Source organism: Pseudonaja textilis, chromosome 2 (genome assembly GCF_049901715.1).
Source record: "Pseudonaja textilis isolate UNSWEBS1 chromosome 2, rPseTex1.2, whole genome shotgun sequence".
Lineage (NCBI taxonomy): Eukaryota > Metazoa > Chordata > Lepidosauria > Squamata > Elapidae > Pseudonaja > Pseudonaja textilis.
Genome location: NC_141991.1, coordinates 107193611 through 107209506, shown reverse-complemented (window position 1 = coordinate 107209506; position 15896 = coordinate 107193611). Strand labels below are relative to the sequence as shown.

Genomic DNA, 15896 nt, shown 5'->3' with positions numbered 1-15896 from the left:
GAGAACAAACAGGGTGAATATGATATTTACATGAAGGTAAATATGATATAGTTGGAATGACAGAAACTTGGTGGGATTAAACCCATGACTGGAACATACTGGTAGAAGGATACAAACTATTCAAAAAAAACAGACCCCATAAAAGAGGAGGTGGAGTTGCACTGTGTGTAAAGGACCGCTATATTGCTACAGAAATGCATGAAATCAAAGATGAAAACCTCATAGAATGCATATGGGTCAATATAAAAGAAAAAAAGAATGACATGGCCGTAGGTGTATATTATAGGCCACCCAATCATGCAGAAAAAATAGATGTCCTTTTTGCCAGCCAACTAACAAACATATGCAGGAAACACACAACAATAGTAATGGGAGACTTCAATTATCTTGATATCAATTGGAAAACTAATTCTGCACCAAGTGAGAAATCAAATAAGTTCCTAACCAACCTAGCTGACAACTTTGTTGTCCAAAAGGTAGAGGGTGAAACTAGAGGGACAGCCATACTAGACTTAATTCTTACAAACAGAGAAGTGATAGAGGGAGTTGAAACTGCAGGAACCTTGGGTGAGAGTGACCATGTCATACAAGAATTCAACATAACACAAACACAAGCAACAGAACATAATGACACCAGAGTCTTGGATTTTAAAAGAGGTGATTTCAATAAACTCAGACAGAACTTGGGAAAGATTCCATGGATGAAAATCCTAAAGGGGAAAACAACTCAAGAATCTTGGGAAACTCTAAAAAGTATGACCATAGAAGCCCAGACCAGCACAATATCACTGAGAAAGAAAAATAAGAAATCCAAGAAGAAACCAGCATGGCTGCACAAAGATCTCTCTGGCAAATTGAAAGGAAAAAAGGACAAGTACAAAAATGGAAAGAAGGACATACAACTAAGGCAGAATATCAGCAGATAGCCAGAATCTGCAAAAACGAAGTCAGGATAGCAAAGGCTCAGAATGAACAAAGACTTGCAACAAAAGTCAAAGATAATTTAAAAAGTTTCTTCCAACATATAAATAACAAGAAAAAAAATCAAGGAAACAGTTGCCCACTAAAGCGAGAAGATGGAAAGGAAGTAACAGGCAACAGAGAGAAAGCAGAACTGCTTAACTCATTCTTTGCATCTGTCTTCACGCAAAAAGAAACTATAGCTCAACCCACCAAAAACATAACTGTAAAAGACAGACCAGAAACAAAAGTTAAAATAAGCAAAAAAAAAAATAGTAAGAGAACACCTGTCCGATCTTGATGAAAACAAATCACCGGGGCCTGATGGATTACATCCCAGTGTTTTAAAGGAGCTGGCAGAGGTCATATCAGAATGACTGCACCATATCTTTCAAAAATCCTGGAGCACCGGGAAACTACCAGAGGACTGGAAAAGAGCTGATGTGGTTCCCATCATCAAAAAAGGAAAAAAAACAGACCCAGGAAACTATAGACCAATCAACCTAACATCAATACCTGGGAAGATACTGGAAAAGATAATAAAAAAACAGATCTGCCAACATCTAGAAACAAGTGAAGTAATAACTAGCAATCAACACGTGTTTGTTAAGAACAGATCATGCCAAACCAATCTTATTTCATTCTTCAACACAGTGGCTAAATTAGTAGACCAGCAAAATACTGTGGACATAATACATTTAGATTTCAGCAAAGCATTCGACAAAGTAGACCACAACCTACTTCTTAGTAAGCTAGAAAAAACTGGAATAGATAGTACCACCACTAGATGAATTCGCAACTAGCTGGCAAACCGTACTCAGCAAGTAGTCCTTAATGGATCTAAATCTACATGGAGGGAAGTAAGCAGTGGAGTGCCACGAGGTTCCGTCTTTGGCCCAGTATTCTTCAATATCTTCATTAACGACTTAGACGAGGGAATAGAAGGGGAACTTACCAAATTTGCAGATGATACTAAGCTGGCAGGAATAGCTAACACCCAAGAAGATAGGCTCAAGATCCAGATGGATCTTGACAGACTAGAACACTGGGCCGTATCTAACAAAATGAAATTCAATGTAGAGAAAAGTAAAGTCCTATATTTAGGCAAGAAAAACCAAAAGTACACATACAGACTGGGTGAAGCCAGGCTCAATAGCAGTAACTGTGAGAGGGATCTTGGAGTCTCAGTGGACAACCAGCTAAATATGAGCCAGCAGGTGCAGCAGCAGCCAAAAAAGCTAATGCAATCCTAAGTTGTATTAACAGAGGGATACAATCAAGATCAAGGGAAGTACTAATACCACTCTATAAAGCTTTAGTAAAACCACACCTAGAGTACTGCATCCAGTTTTGCTCACCACATTATAAAAAAGATGTTGAGACTCTAGAAAAAGTACAGAGAAGAGCAACCAGGATGATTAGGGGACTGGAGGCTAAAACATACAACAAACGGTTGCAGGAACTGGGCTTGGCTAGTCTAGTCTAGTAAAGAGAAGGACCAGGGGAGACATGATAGAGGTCTTTCAATATTTGAGGGGCTGCCACAGGGAGGAAGGGGTCAAGCTATTTTCTAAAGCACCTGTAGGCCAGAGAAGGAATAATGGATGGAAACTGAACAAGGAGAGATTTAACCTGGAAATAAGGAGAAACTTTCTGACAGTGAGCACAATCAACCAATGGAACAGCTTGCCCTCGGAAGTGGTGGGAGCGCCATCACTTGAGACTTTCAAGAAGATATTGGACTCCCATCTGTCAGAAATGGTGTAGAGTCTCCTGCTTGGGCAGCGGGTTCGACTAGATCAGTGGTCCCCAACCTTTTTTGTGCCGCGGCCCGGTACCGGCATCAGCACGCATGGCAAGGCGAGCCGAGCGACCGGCCAGCCAGCCAGCCGTCCCCCGCTTCTCCCCGCCACCTTCAACTCCTCCTTTGTACCTGTTTCGATGGGCTTCGCGACGGCTTCGGAATGGTCGCTCGGCTCGCCTTGCCATGAGTGCTGAAAGAATCCTCGCGCCTTAGTTTTGTTCGAAGCCGCCCCGATGAAACTAAGGCATGAGGATTCTTTCAGCACCCAAACGCCGCTTTCTACCCGGAAAAGCTCACCAGAAGCACTTTTTCATCAAAACAAGATGGCGGCGCCCAGCAAACCGGTGGCCCGGTAGAAATTGTTCCACGGACCGGTACCGGTCCGGGGACCGGTGGTTGGGGACCCCTGGACTAGATGACCTACAAGGTCTTTTCCAACTCTGATTATCTGTAATCTGTTAATTCCCAATCTGGTAGCCTAAAACCACCCCTATTTTTAGAGTTTTGCAACATTTTCAAACTTATCCTTGCTTTTTTCCCTTGCCAAATATATTTTAATATTATTTTATTTAAGTCTTCAAAATATTTTTCCAGTTTTATTGGTATTGTTTGAAATAAAGATAGTAATTTTGGCAAAATATTTATTTTTATAGTAGCTATTCTTCCCATCAATGACAATTGTAAATTTTTTCCATTTCTTTGCTTTGAGTTGCTATTACTGTGTGGTTCCACCGTTCCTGCTTTCCACAGCATCAAAATCTGATGATCTTGACTTACAGACAAGAAGAAAAAACTCATTTCTCTATATCTCAATTCCCTCACTCCATGCAAAAGGAAATAAATTACACCTCCTCATTCACACTCTTACTTTACTTTGTGGGCTGTGCTCAATGAATGACAAAATAATTACCAGTAAAGAGCTAGGGTTAGGAAGTATGGTGTCTGTGTGTGTGTGTGTGTGTGTGCATGCACACATGCGCCTGCATTCCTTCAAGTCATTGTTGATTCCTAGTATCTGCCTGCATGTTTCTTGGCAAGATTTTCCAAATGGTTTGCATTTGTCTCCTTCCTAGGGCTGATGGAGGCTGGTCCAAGGTCACTCAACTGACTTCATACTTAAGGCAGGGCTAGAACTCACAGTCTCTCATTTTCTAACCTGGTACCTTAACTCTTACAGGTGTCAAACTCAAGGCCCGTGGGCCATCCCGGTCTACCCACATCGTTTGGCCCAGTCTACTCATGTCACTTCAGACCAGTCTACCCAATGCAAAGAGGAAAGATCAGGCCAGTGAAACTTCGGCCTGATCTATCTGGTACGAAGAGGAAAGATCAGGCCAATGTACCTTTGACCTGGTCTACCAATGCAAAGAGGAAACATGCCAGTAGTTTGGGGAGTGGCATCAGGCTGGCCACGCCCACCTAGCTGGCTATATCCACCCAGTCAGCCATGCCCCCTGGCCCCCTATGGTCAACCACAGCACTGATCCCTTCAAATGCCAGAGGGGCAGAGCAAAAGTCAGGGAAAGTTGTTGTCTGCCTACCCTGTTTTTAGGCTGGCATTTTCACCGTGAGAAAAAGGCTTCCAGATTAGAAAGATCTGCTCAGGTGATGATCTAACATGGATTCTACTCATACAGCTCCATCATTCCCTAATATTCTGTCCAGCTGACAAAAATCAACCATTTTTTTACACTATGAAACATTTGCACAGGTTAAAAAAAAATGAGAACACATTCACAATTTTAACACAGCTAGTGTTGGCCATTTAGGCTCACAGAGAAACTTTTCAAAGATTTTCCTAAGTTATAATTACTGTAAATGAATCACTCCATGCTGAAGAACTAAGGCCCCATAGAGGGGGCTGCTTCCTCACCAGGGAAGGAACTTCAAACACCTTTCTTGAAGGAAATGCCCAATTACAGAATAAATAGGGGACCCTCAGAATATAAACAAGCCATGGTGTTTAGGCAGGAAACCAGCATCCAATTTCCCTCTGTCTCTTTGAAAACTAAAGAAGAAGTCATTGCTCTCTTGACTAAGAACCAACATGTGTGGTGCTTTTGTGGCCCTTGTTCTGATATATAAAAATGAATCTTCTGTATTCTGCTGGATACTGGACATTCAATGTGCCAGAATCTTAAAAGGGGAAAGGGAAAAAGAAATGTGAATAAAAGGCACACAGCATGGCCAGTGAGCCAAAGAACAAGGGATGCTCTGATGTTTGCCAGCTTTATTTTTTAAGACTTGCTTATTAACATTTTTCCCAATACAGAGATAGCAGCATTAAGGATAATTTCCATTTCCCCTGCAGAATGAAGAGTGTCTTAGTTTTTGTTTTAAAAGCAGTTATTTTCTGAATATGGGTTGAAGACATCCAGAGAGCTTCTAGGAGAAGTGCTCCGAGACCATCAGCTTTCCAGCCTACGGGCTCAGCCATCTGCTCCAGGCATTATTAATTCACCTACTTCATTTGGGCAATGCCACAGCCTCAGCCAAATAGAAGGGAATGTTTTATAGCTCCCAAGCTCTGACTCCCCCCCCCCCGCCACCTTTTCCACACTAATGTGATAAGACCGCTGGAGGGAGCTTGATTAATAAAGAGGAAAAGATGAAGCAAGCAGATTTTGCAGACAGCAGCAGAACGTGATAGCCATCAAGAAGTATCTGAAGTAAAGTCTAGCTGCACCAAGTAAGCTGGCATGATTATTTTAGTCTTTGGCTGATGAAAACCAAGTATTATGACTGCCGGCTGCCTACAATTTGGCGGTTCAAATCCCACCAGGCTCAAGGTTGACTCAGCCTTCCAACCTTCTGAGGTGAGTAAAATTGTTAGAGGCAATATGCTGACTCTGTAAACCACTTAGAGAGGGCTGTAAAAGCACGATAAAGTGGCATATAAGACTAAGTGCTATTGCTATTATTTGCTCTCAATGTGAAATGCGGTTTAAAGGTGTAAGAAATTTTGAAAAACAAATGTATACATGTTTACAGTATAATCCTACTTGATTATTTTTATTAATTTACATGAAAATCACTTTTAGAATGGGTCCGGAAAAGATATTATTTTCTTGTTTTTACCCTGGAACTATGTCTTCCTTTATGGAATACAGATGCATTTACAGGTAGTGCTTGACTTACAACAGTTTTTTTAGTGACCATTCAAAGTTACAACGACACTGAAAAAAGTGATCACTGTTTTTCACACTTATGACCATTGCAGTATCACCATGGTCAGGTGTTCAAAATTCAGATGCTTGGAAACTGACTCATATTCAAGGTGGTTGCAGTACCCCAGGATCCTTTGATCACCTTTTATGGCCTTCTGACAAGCAAAGTCATAGCTGTCTTTTGTTCAAAAAAAAATTCAACAGAGTTCCTAGGGCAGAAATGAAAAGAAACTTTTAAAGTGCTGTAGAAGTGAAGTTTTAGCTAAAGAAGGGCAGGAAAAGCATCCAGGCAGACTAAGTTATTAAAAAGCCCGAGATACCTAATCTGCCTAGCTAATGCTTATATGGTCAATGCTTAATGCTAATACAAGGAGCTTCGTGTATGTTGGGTCTTCTCTGCTGACTAATCAGTCATTTTCATCTTATTCCTCACAAGGACAAGCATTTTAAGAATCAGCTTTTTTCTTTCTCAGAATCCAAAATATTGCAGTCTCTTCCAAGTAGGCTGAAACCTTCCCTCTCATTCTGCTCTAGTTGGCAGGTATGCCTTCATCTTGCTAGATAGATGGCTTCTGCATGGCATCAATTGAGAAACACTGGGTTATTTGGGATACTTTCTCTAAATGTTCCTGTAGTTGCTCGGCCATCATCAGAAGCATCTCTTCAAATAGAGTAATTGTGACCAGATCACAGCTACCATAAAGTTCAAGGTCACTTCAGGGCTGTGGACATCATCCAGTCCTCTCAAAGAGGTTTCAAATATTCCCTCTACTCAATCAACCAATCCCTGAATATCATAAGGCTCTAATATGCATGTGGTGAAATCGATCTTTCCAAGAATCTAATTCACATCAGGCTGCAATCAATCTCAAATTCTTATGAGTTCTGGTTCTTGGATCTTTCAGACTATAGAAGATTATAATGAGGGCTGTCTATGGAATGACAATTAAGCTTGTATTCATTTCCTCCTAATCCTGTCCCTGATCCACTAGCAATCCTACTGAACTACTTCATCAAGATTCACCAGAGTCTGAAACTGGAAAATCAAGCAAGGTGCCTGTAATTGTCAGCTCCAATCCTGCAGGGGAGTGAGAGCTGGCCATCTTATGGATCCTGGCTGCCTCTTTTATGGTCTCACAAGGTAACCCTCACAAATCACGCCCTGTCAGCTTGAGTTTCCTCCTTCTGCAATGCAGGGCATATTGATAGGTTGTTTTGAGGGAGCTGGATTATATAAAACACATTGAACATGAAAGTGCTATAGAAAAGCATTATGAATTACTGCTACAATAGGCTTTTAAAGCAGGTGCCCCAATTCCTCACACCAGAAGCAAAGCGGACTTTAAAAACAGGGAGTTATAAAGCCTTGAGCATGTCAGGGAGCTTTGAATAAACTCCTCATAAAATGCTTTATCATCTAAGAAGAATGATGAAGGTAATGGACAACCATGAAAATATGTCATTGCTCTTTCTCTGATATCGATGTTGACCATGATCAGAGACATCAAAGCGGGTCCAGCATACTTTATGTTTGACTGCATGATGCCATTGTATTTTCTTCCTTCTATATACCCTCAGCTTCTTTGGGCACTGAATTATTATTTTTTCCTTTTTCTTATTACTGAATAGAAAAGCTCCTTACATACACATCCATCACACGCAGAAACGCTTCAGGAGTCTGCAGAAACTCAACTTGTGTTCTTTATTCCAGCCCCCAAGGATACTGTTCTGAATGCAGCAGAGAAGGAGGAGGAGAAAAAGCCCTTCCGTCCATAATCAACATCTCACACACACCCCAGAGGTCTGTAGCAGGGCCTGACGTCTAATGCTTTGCTTAGCTAACAGGCAATCAAGTGAACTTTTACTTGGGGTTGGAGTCTGGGACTTTCCTTCTTTAAACCAACAAATCCAGACGCAGATAAGCTACAAAGGAATGATGGAAGACAAGGATAAGGGGGTGGGGGAGTTTCTCTGGAATGCTCTATATTAAAATATCTGACTTCTCTTAAAAGGCAAGGAGGGGAGATATATCTATGTACAGGTGATCCACATTTAGAGACTGCTTTGTTAATAATTGTTCACAGTTACGATCGTGATAGAAAAATCAACTTGTATCTAATCATTACATTCACAAACTTTGCTAGTCTGTAAAACAAAGAAAGACTGAAGTAAGATCATAAGCATCTTTGCGGTTTCACGTAGTGATTGCTTTCCTTAACAACCAAGTTGTTTGTCCAGATTGTGATTGCTAAGTGAGAACTCTCTGTGTTTAAACTGAGGAGTTTATAATTGTGTGATACAGGCAGTATCGAATTGCTTAGCACCTCTTTTGTGAGCGCAGGGATGTGTGTTGGCTTCAAGTTGGTTTTTGACTTCTGGCGACTGCCTGGACAGGTCCTTGAATTTGTATTAGCGAGGCTTTTCGGAAATGGTTTTGCCATTGCCTACTTCCTAAGGTTGAGAAAAGGAATTTGGTCCAAGGTCACCCACATAACTTCATGTCTAATGTGGGCCTAGAACTCACAATCTGCCTTAACCACTATTCTAATTAGCCTTAACTGGATAAGTAAAGGCACTCAGATTCTATACAATCATGGAGGCTCTAAAGTTTTGTGGTTATGAGTTTCCTCCTCTGATTCATCCATTCACAATTTTCTCAGTCTCCCCTCTCTTTGCAATCCCCTTTCATTCTTCTTTCATACATATTTTGTAGTCAAATTCTCTTTGTACATTCTATATGACCATCTCATTATATTTCTTTCATACTGGTTGCTCTCTTGTGTATTCACTTTATAATCATTCAGCATCCATTCATTGAGCCTATCTTTTCTTGGTTTATCACATACATATCCAAAGTAATCCATTTTGACTGCATTCAGCATTCTTTTAGATTCCGTCATACTTTAATTATCAACTACATGTAACAAATAAGCAGAAGCAGACTCTTATACACAGCTATTTTAACTTCTTTTGACAAAACACTCATTCCTCACAATAGGCCAACGGGCCTCAACTTACGACCACAATTGAGCCCCAAATTTATGTTGCTAAGTGAGACATTTAAGTGAGTTTTGCCACATTTTATGACTTTTCTTGCCATAGTTGTTAAGTTACTCATTACAGCTATTGTTAGTAACTCAGTTGTTAAGTGAATCTATTTTCCTCATTGACTCTGCTTTCAGAAAGTTGCAAAATGGGATCACATGACCTCAAAACACTGCAACCATCATGAATATGATCCTGTTGCCAAGCATCTGAATTTTGATCATGTGACCACGGGGATGCTGCGACGGTCGTAAGTGTGAAATACGGTCATAAGTCACTTTTTTCAGTGTTCTTGTAACTTTGAACAGTCACTAAAGAAACAGTTGTATGTTGAGGACTACCTGTACACATTAACTTTCTATCAGCAGTTGCACATCTTTAAATCCTTCCATTTTTCTGTTAACAAAAAGGAATAGTGCATTCCAGGATTGTAAAAAGTTTCCCAATCTGAAACAAACAGAGCTTCAAACAAGATGTTAAAGCCATTCCGGATATGTTCTGAGACAGAAACAACCTTGTTTTAAGCTTGAAAGGGGGTCAGTTTAAATTCAGAACCCTTTTGATGTATGCAGAAAAAGATCAAAACATTTCCAGTAAGATTGGAACAATCAGTTTCAAACTTTAAGTGGCTGTTTCACAACTCCAAACCAACCGCGTATGTGTACACACACACACACACACACACACACACACACACACACACGGACAAGCCAGAGCTTTTCTTACCGGTACAGGTCTGTTCCCAAGAAAGTTGAGGTCACTGTTCTCCCCAAAGAGGTAGCCTTCAGGGTGTGTGGAGTCAAACTTCTCACCTCCCATGATGAAGTGACTGGCAAAGTAGCTTCCTGAAAGAGAGAGCACAAGTCTGTCAGAATCAAGTAGAAAAGGGAAGGTAGTGCTTTATAGGACAAAAAAAAAGCACTTCAGAGAATCAAGCATGGCCAAAAGCAAATCAGTGGAGTGTAGAATAGCTCATAAAAATAAAGGGTTTAATTTCACACACAGCTGGCCTTTAGAATTGTGGACAAATATTTCAGAAACATCCTGCCCAAAGACGGAAGCCAAAAGGATAATGAGGCAAAAGGAAAAATTTCAATTTTCGGTCACCTTTTTGGAGGGCTTGCTGTCTCTACAATGATAAAAATTTCCTGCCAGTTTCCAAACTTGAAAACTCATATTTTCGAATGAAAATAGCAATAGTATTTGGATGCTATTCACAGTGCTTTTACAGCCCTCTCTAAGCGGTTTACAGAATCAGCATATTGCCACCAACAATCTGGCCCCTCATTTGAGCCACTTCAGAAGGACAGAAGGCTGAGTCAACCTTGAGCCTGGTGAAATTTGAACTGCCAAATTGCAGGCAGCCAGCAGGCAGCAGAAGTAGCCTGCAGTACTGCATTCTAACCACTGCGCCACCACCATAAGGTACAGAAAGCCTACAGATCATGGTTTCTGCAATTCTGTTCAACAGTGCCCTTTGAGGGGCCCTGGTATTTTCTTCTGTGTAAAGTACCATGTTGTATCTATATGTGAAGTAGCGTGTTTCTTCTTTCCCCCATTTAACCAGTGAGATTACCTGCATGTCCCAGGTGACCTGGCTTAAAGACATCCTATAGCCATTTCCCAGGGACACAGATACATGACATTATCCTCCTTCCACTTCCAGCCCAGCAAAAGGGCACTTTGCATCCATCTTCCTCTTGCTTCATGTCAAAAGCTGTATTTTCTGTTCTTAACCAGCAGAAGGGATGTTATTGAATAGACAGTTAGCAGTACTTCATGTCAAGGGTAGGTACTGCCTCCTCTCCCAACTGCCTAGTAAACAGGCCACTCTCTCCCCTCCACTTACGTACATGTGTCTTGGACTGCTAGACATTTGTCTTGGACTGCTGGGTGTGAATTTTTGGCACATAATTATTACTTTCGGGGCTACATTCTTCCTGTAGTGCTTGGATCTTTCAGCAGAAATGTGTCTGGTGGAGAAAATAAATGTAACGTATAAAACAGAGGCTGCACCCGTTTTCCTCCCTGTCTTTTGGACATGACCAGGTTAAATCCAGCTCCTGTCTTTATCTAATTCTATCAAACCCAAACTGACCCCCCAGACAGTCTACTGTAGTCCCATCTAAACAAAATAGAAACCTCCTCACTACCTCACAGTATGACCTAACCGAAGCCTTCGCGAAGTAATTGCAACATAATGGAACCAATGGTCCATCCTCAATCAAGGATACTCCTCTGACTATCTTAAGATTCCACCAACGTAACCCTGGACTTCTCCAGTTCTGCTGCTCTCCTGAAAGGGTTGTTTTGACTAACAGCAATAACCTCATGTTGAAGGAGCAGGACCTGCTTAATTTCTTCAAAAGCTTCCAACAAATGAGATCCTTAGGATTTCCCACTTCAAATTTCTATAAAATCCTTTGCTTTTCATACAGAGTTCCTGTTTCTTGTAAAACAGGCACCCAACAATAAAAGGGGTTATCTCTCCCCCAGTGCTGTGCTGCCTACTTTTGAATTTCGCATGACAATGTGAATCCAGCAGAGCCTCCCTCAGGTACGTCTCTCTCTCTCTCTCTCTCTCTCTCTCTCTCTCTCCTATTGCAGTCAGGTTTGCTTAAAAATTGAGAGAGAGCTTAGAGACTGTAAGACAATATTCATAAGAGCTTCTTCTTTCAGCGCCAGGGTTCAGCTTTGTTGTTCAGGTTAACAGTTGATGGTCAGAAGGGACATCTCAGCAAATGATTGTATAGCCACTCCCAGGCTGGGATTCACTTCAAAACTGTGCTAAATTTATTTGAAGACAATTGTTTGCCTTGAAAAGGGCGGGTGGGGGGGTGGAAATCCTGCCATTAGATCAGTCTTCTCACACAAAAATGGGTTCTCTTTTCATGAAACTTTCTGATAACCTTGAAGAACTGCAGAAGATACTAGCCATGTTTATGTGTACATCTGTGTGTGTGTATACACAACATAAGCTAGCCTTGGGTAAATATGCAAATGTTATGCAAATATTTGCCTTCTGAGATGCTTAATTCTTAGACTTGCTTTCTCCCTAAATACCATTGAAATTTCTGTATCATACATTGTCCCAAGGAGATTATTAAGAAAAAGTCCTGCTGGAAATCACAAGCTGCTTCACTTCACTTCTAAGGCCCTGATGAACGCAGCAAGGGGCTTTACACAAGGGGACTGAAGTTCATCCAGGGACGTGACACATGTTCAACTTTGGCAATTTGATATTTATTTAGAATTTAGTTTCAACTTTCTAGGAATACCAAGGTAAAATGAATTTTTAAAAGCCACCGTATCATAGTAAAATGTCTTTTAATTTGCATATTTAAAAACAGAGAAATATCAGTTACATACAGGAAAGGTATTTTGCACAGAATAGTCATTGCCATTTTTCTTTTATCTGAACTACTATATCATTATCTATGTCTTTTATAGATTACACTGAAGCAAGTCTTTTAAAATTTACCCTTCTCACCCTGTAGCAGCAATGGATTATCTGGGGGTATTTTAGGAACCGTCAGCATATATCCCCAAACTCCAGTCCACAGCCTGGTACTGGGCTGCGGCCCATTGGGAAACCAGGCAGCACAAGCAGCAGGCGGGTCCATGAACGTGCAAAGCTCCATTTACGCAAGCATGCATGTGAAACCATCCCCTCTCCCTTTCCCTGCTGCTGCTGCTGGTCCATGGAGCTGGAAAGGTTGGAGACCATTGTTCTAAGCCAGGGGTGTCAAACTCAAGACCCACAGGCCAGATTCAGTCTGTAGGGTGCTCAGATCTGAGCCATGGGGCCACCCTGGAAACAGCAAAGGACCAGTCCACGGTGTCTCTGCCAGCAAAAACAAAGCTTGGGAGGGTCACACGCAGCCCTCCCAGGCTTTTTTAGCCATGACAGCCTCCTGCAGCCTTCTGTCAGTGAAAACGGAACGGGGGGGGGCGTTTGTGGCCCCCCCCTGAGCTCCGTTTCTGTTGGCAGAAAGCTGCAGGAGGACGTCATGGCTGAAAATGGGACCTCAACAACTGACATCAAGCTGGCCATGCCCACTCTGGCCATGTCCCCCCACCCCCAAAGTCAAACACAATCCTGATGCAGCCCTCAGTGAAATCAAGTTTAACACCCCTGTTCTAACCCATTACAACTCACTAAACATGTACAAAAAGAATTTGTTATGAGCTCTTTAAAACTTTTCATATAAAGTACATTCTAAACCACTTATTTTGCCTTTTCTAAACTGGTGAAGATTTTGTTTGAAATGCCTGAATTAATAAATGCAATGAAAGGGAGATATGCTGTATTCCTTTTGGTGATGTAGTTTTAAAATCTTTCCCAAAAATTAAATATGGTTGATTTAATATATCTGGTTTAAAAAAAGTTCAAGTTTCAAGCTTTACTTAGAAATTTCGTTTATCAAAGTAAGATTTTTCATGATGACTAATGCCAAGCATAAGTTAATACACTCTTTAAAAATTAAAAATAAAAGAACTACTCTTGCAGTAGTCTAAAGTTTTTATCTATTTGCAATCCAGAAATCACCATCTTTTCAATCCCAGTTCAACAAAACGTCCATTAGGAGATGCCAGAAATATCAAACAAACAGTTTATCCTGATCAAATAGTCCAACTTTATATCCCTTCCATTTTTTTCTTCACAATCTTGACCTTTAAATCATTCCAATCTTTGGCATTCAAGAGTAGTTTTCAAAGCTTTTTAAAGAGGCCTTGTCAAGACCTTTTCTTGATTTGTTTTTTGAAATCCCATTTTGGTAATCTCAACTTCATTGTCTTCTGCGTCTTCAAACTATATGTCATGCAAACATGTTTTAAATTTTTCCTCATCATTTTGTAAAAGTTTATCCTCTGAAATCTTAATCCTTCTGAGATATTATTAATACCTCAGTCCAGTTTTCAAAAACTTCTATAAGATAAGAAAAAGTTATAGCTTTTCTGCCTGGTCTGTTGGTTCCCTCTAGTATCCATCTGAACCTTCAGCAAGCTTCAGTTCCTAATATGGCTTTAGTTCCATTTTAGACATTTCCAAATATAATTTAATTTTCCCCACAACAAAAAATTTGTGAGGTAGATTTAGCTGAGGGACTAACTGGCCCAAAGTCACCCAGCCAGTTTTCATGCCTAACACAGGTTTAAAACTCACTAACTCCTAGTTTCTAGCCTTAACCACTAGACCAAACTGTCTCTTCACTGTATATCCATAAAATGATTAAACTGAGTTTCCTGAACATTATTAGAAAGCGTGTTTGGCTGGCTTAGAGTCCTTATTAAAGCTTTGCTACTGCAGTGAGCAAAGATGTAATTTTCCTTGGTTGCTGACACCCAATCCCACAGGAGATGGCTGTTTTATGGTCTCCTCACTAAGAGCTGCTATTCAGAGCACTTGTGGGTGATCTCCCAATTTTTCCTTCTCTGGAGAAATTTAAAAGACCAGTCTATCTTCACTTTGTCATTCTTCACAGCGGTCATTGTCTCTGCTCATTTCCTGAGACGTGTTCAGTCAGCCATATCTCACACCAGAAGCCAAAATAATATTATTTTAAAATGAAAACATATCTTAAATATGGCAAGAAATCTTGCCATATTAACTTAAGCTAACATATTGTTTTAAAATAATATTAAGTGTAAACTAATATGTATATGTCCTTGCAGGCCAAATAAAAATCACAATATTAATTCCTTCCAATTACAAAGGCAACGCATACAATTTATTGTTATATGAAAGAATACGATTCTTTAAGAAAAATTAACAAATGTGTGTGTACATGTTTACCAGTGTATATTCCTCAAATGTCTTACCTGGTCTATCACAAATATATTCTAATCAAAGGATCTAATAGTAAGAACATCACACCTTTAGTAATATAATTTTAATGATAGGCAGGCCTGTGGTGATGGAATATGTCAACTCAGTAGGAGGTAGGCCTTGATTACCTGTGTGTCTCAGTTCGGAAGCATACAGTAGCAAAATTGGATTTTATTACTACTTAGATAGGAAGTGACCAGGATTTTTTATCCTTTATTTCAGCTGAGGAAAATAGAGGGCACAACCTTACACCTCTGCCACAGTAGCATTTTCACTAACCAAGCAATTCTGAAGTTATATACCGTACTTCATTGGAAAAGAAATATATGGACATAACACACACACACACACACACACAAGCTATTTTCTGGCTGAGTGAATTGAGCGGACTGAAGGTCATTATTAAAAACTGCTCCATTAATTCAATGTGCTCTCTTGGCTCAGTTTCTGTCCTTCACCTGGCAAGGATTCACAGGTTATAGAAGTGCACAATGATTACTCTAGTATTCTCTTTGCACGGCATAGTATAATCTGTAAAAATTAAAACAAGAAACAAGGGCACCCCATTTTATTTCATTTAGTAAATTTGCCTTCTGCTTTTCACTGTAAAACTGCTAAAGGAAAGCCTGTTACATTTGCCAGCATCCCCGCGATTATGGTTATACAAGATGTAGAGATGTGAGCCAGTTTCTGAGAAATAATGATTTCAATTTGCTAGCACCATATAGAATGGAAATACTTCCCCTAAAACAAGGTTTGAGGATGTTTCCAGGTGAGGCTTTTATTGTGGTATCTCCCTGTTATTTCATAAGATTCTATAAAGGGATCGGACTGCTGCATTGGCAGTATAAAGACTCAAGTGATTGTGCTAGGGACCAATTGACTACATAAATAAATAATGCTCCATTTTTTCCCCATAATTTTTATTTCCAGAAAAGAATTGCTTGGGAAAAGAGAGGGAGGAAGACAAGCCAGAATCATCCCAGAAATCTATTCCAAGCAGATTCTTCCTTTCCTCCAACCATCAGCCATTTCCCTGCAGGAAGATTCATCAACTATTTAGTACCATCTTTCCCACTTCTAGTTAAAC

The 15896-nt window shown here is 40.4% G+C and overlaps 1 protein-coding gene across 6 annotated transcripts in view; it reads right to left on the bottom strand.

Moving 5' to 3' along the window:
- RNF157 (ring finger protein 157) overlaps positions 1 to 15896 on the bottom strand; it is a 92107-nt gene that overhangs the window by 48543 nt on the left and 27668 nt on the right. For all 6 annotated transcript variants that reach the window (XM_087924805.1, XM_087924802.1, XM_087924801.1 and 3 more), the window contains exon 2: positions 9703 to 9821. In XM_087924805.1, coding sequence (XP_087780931.1) covers positions 9703 to 9795 — 93 coding nt within the window. In that variant the 5' untranslated portion in view covers positions 9796 to 9821. The remainder of the gene's footprint in view (positions 1 to 9702; positions 9822 to 15896) is intronic.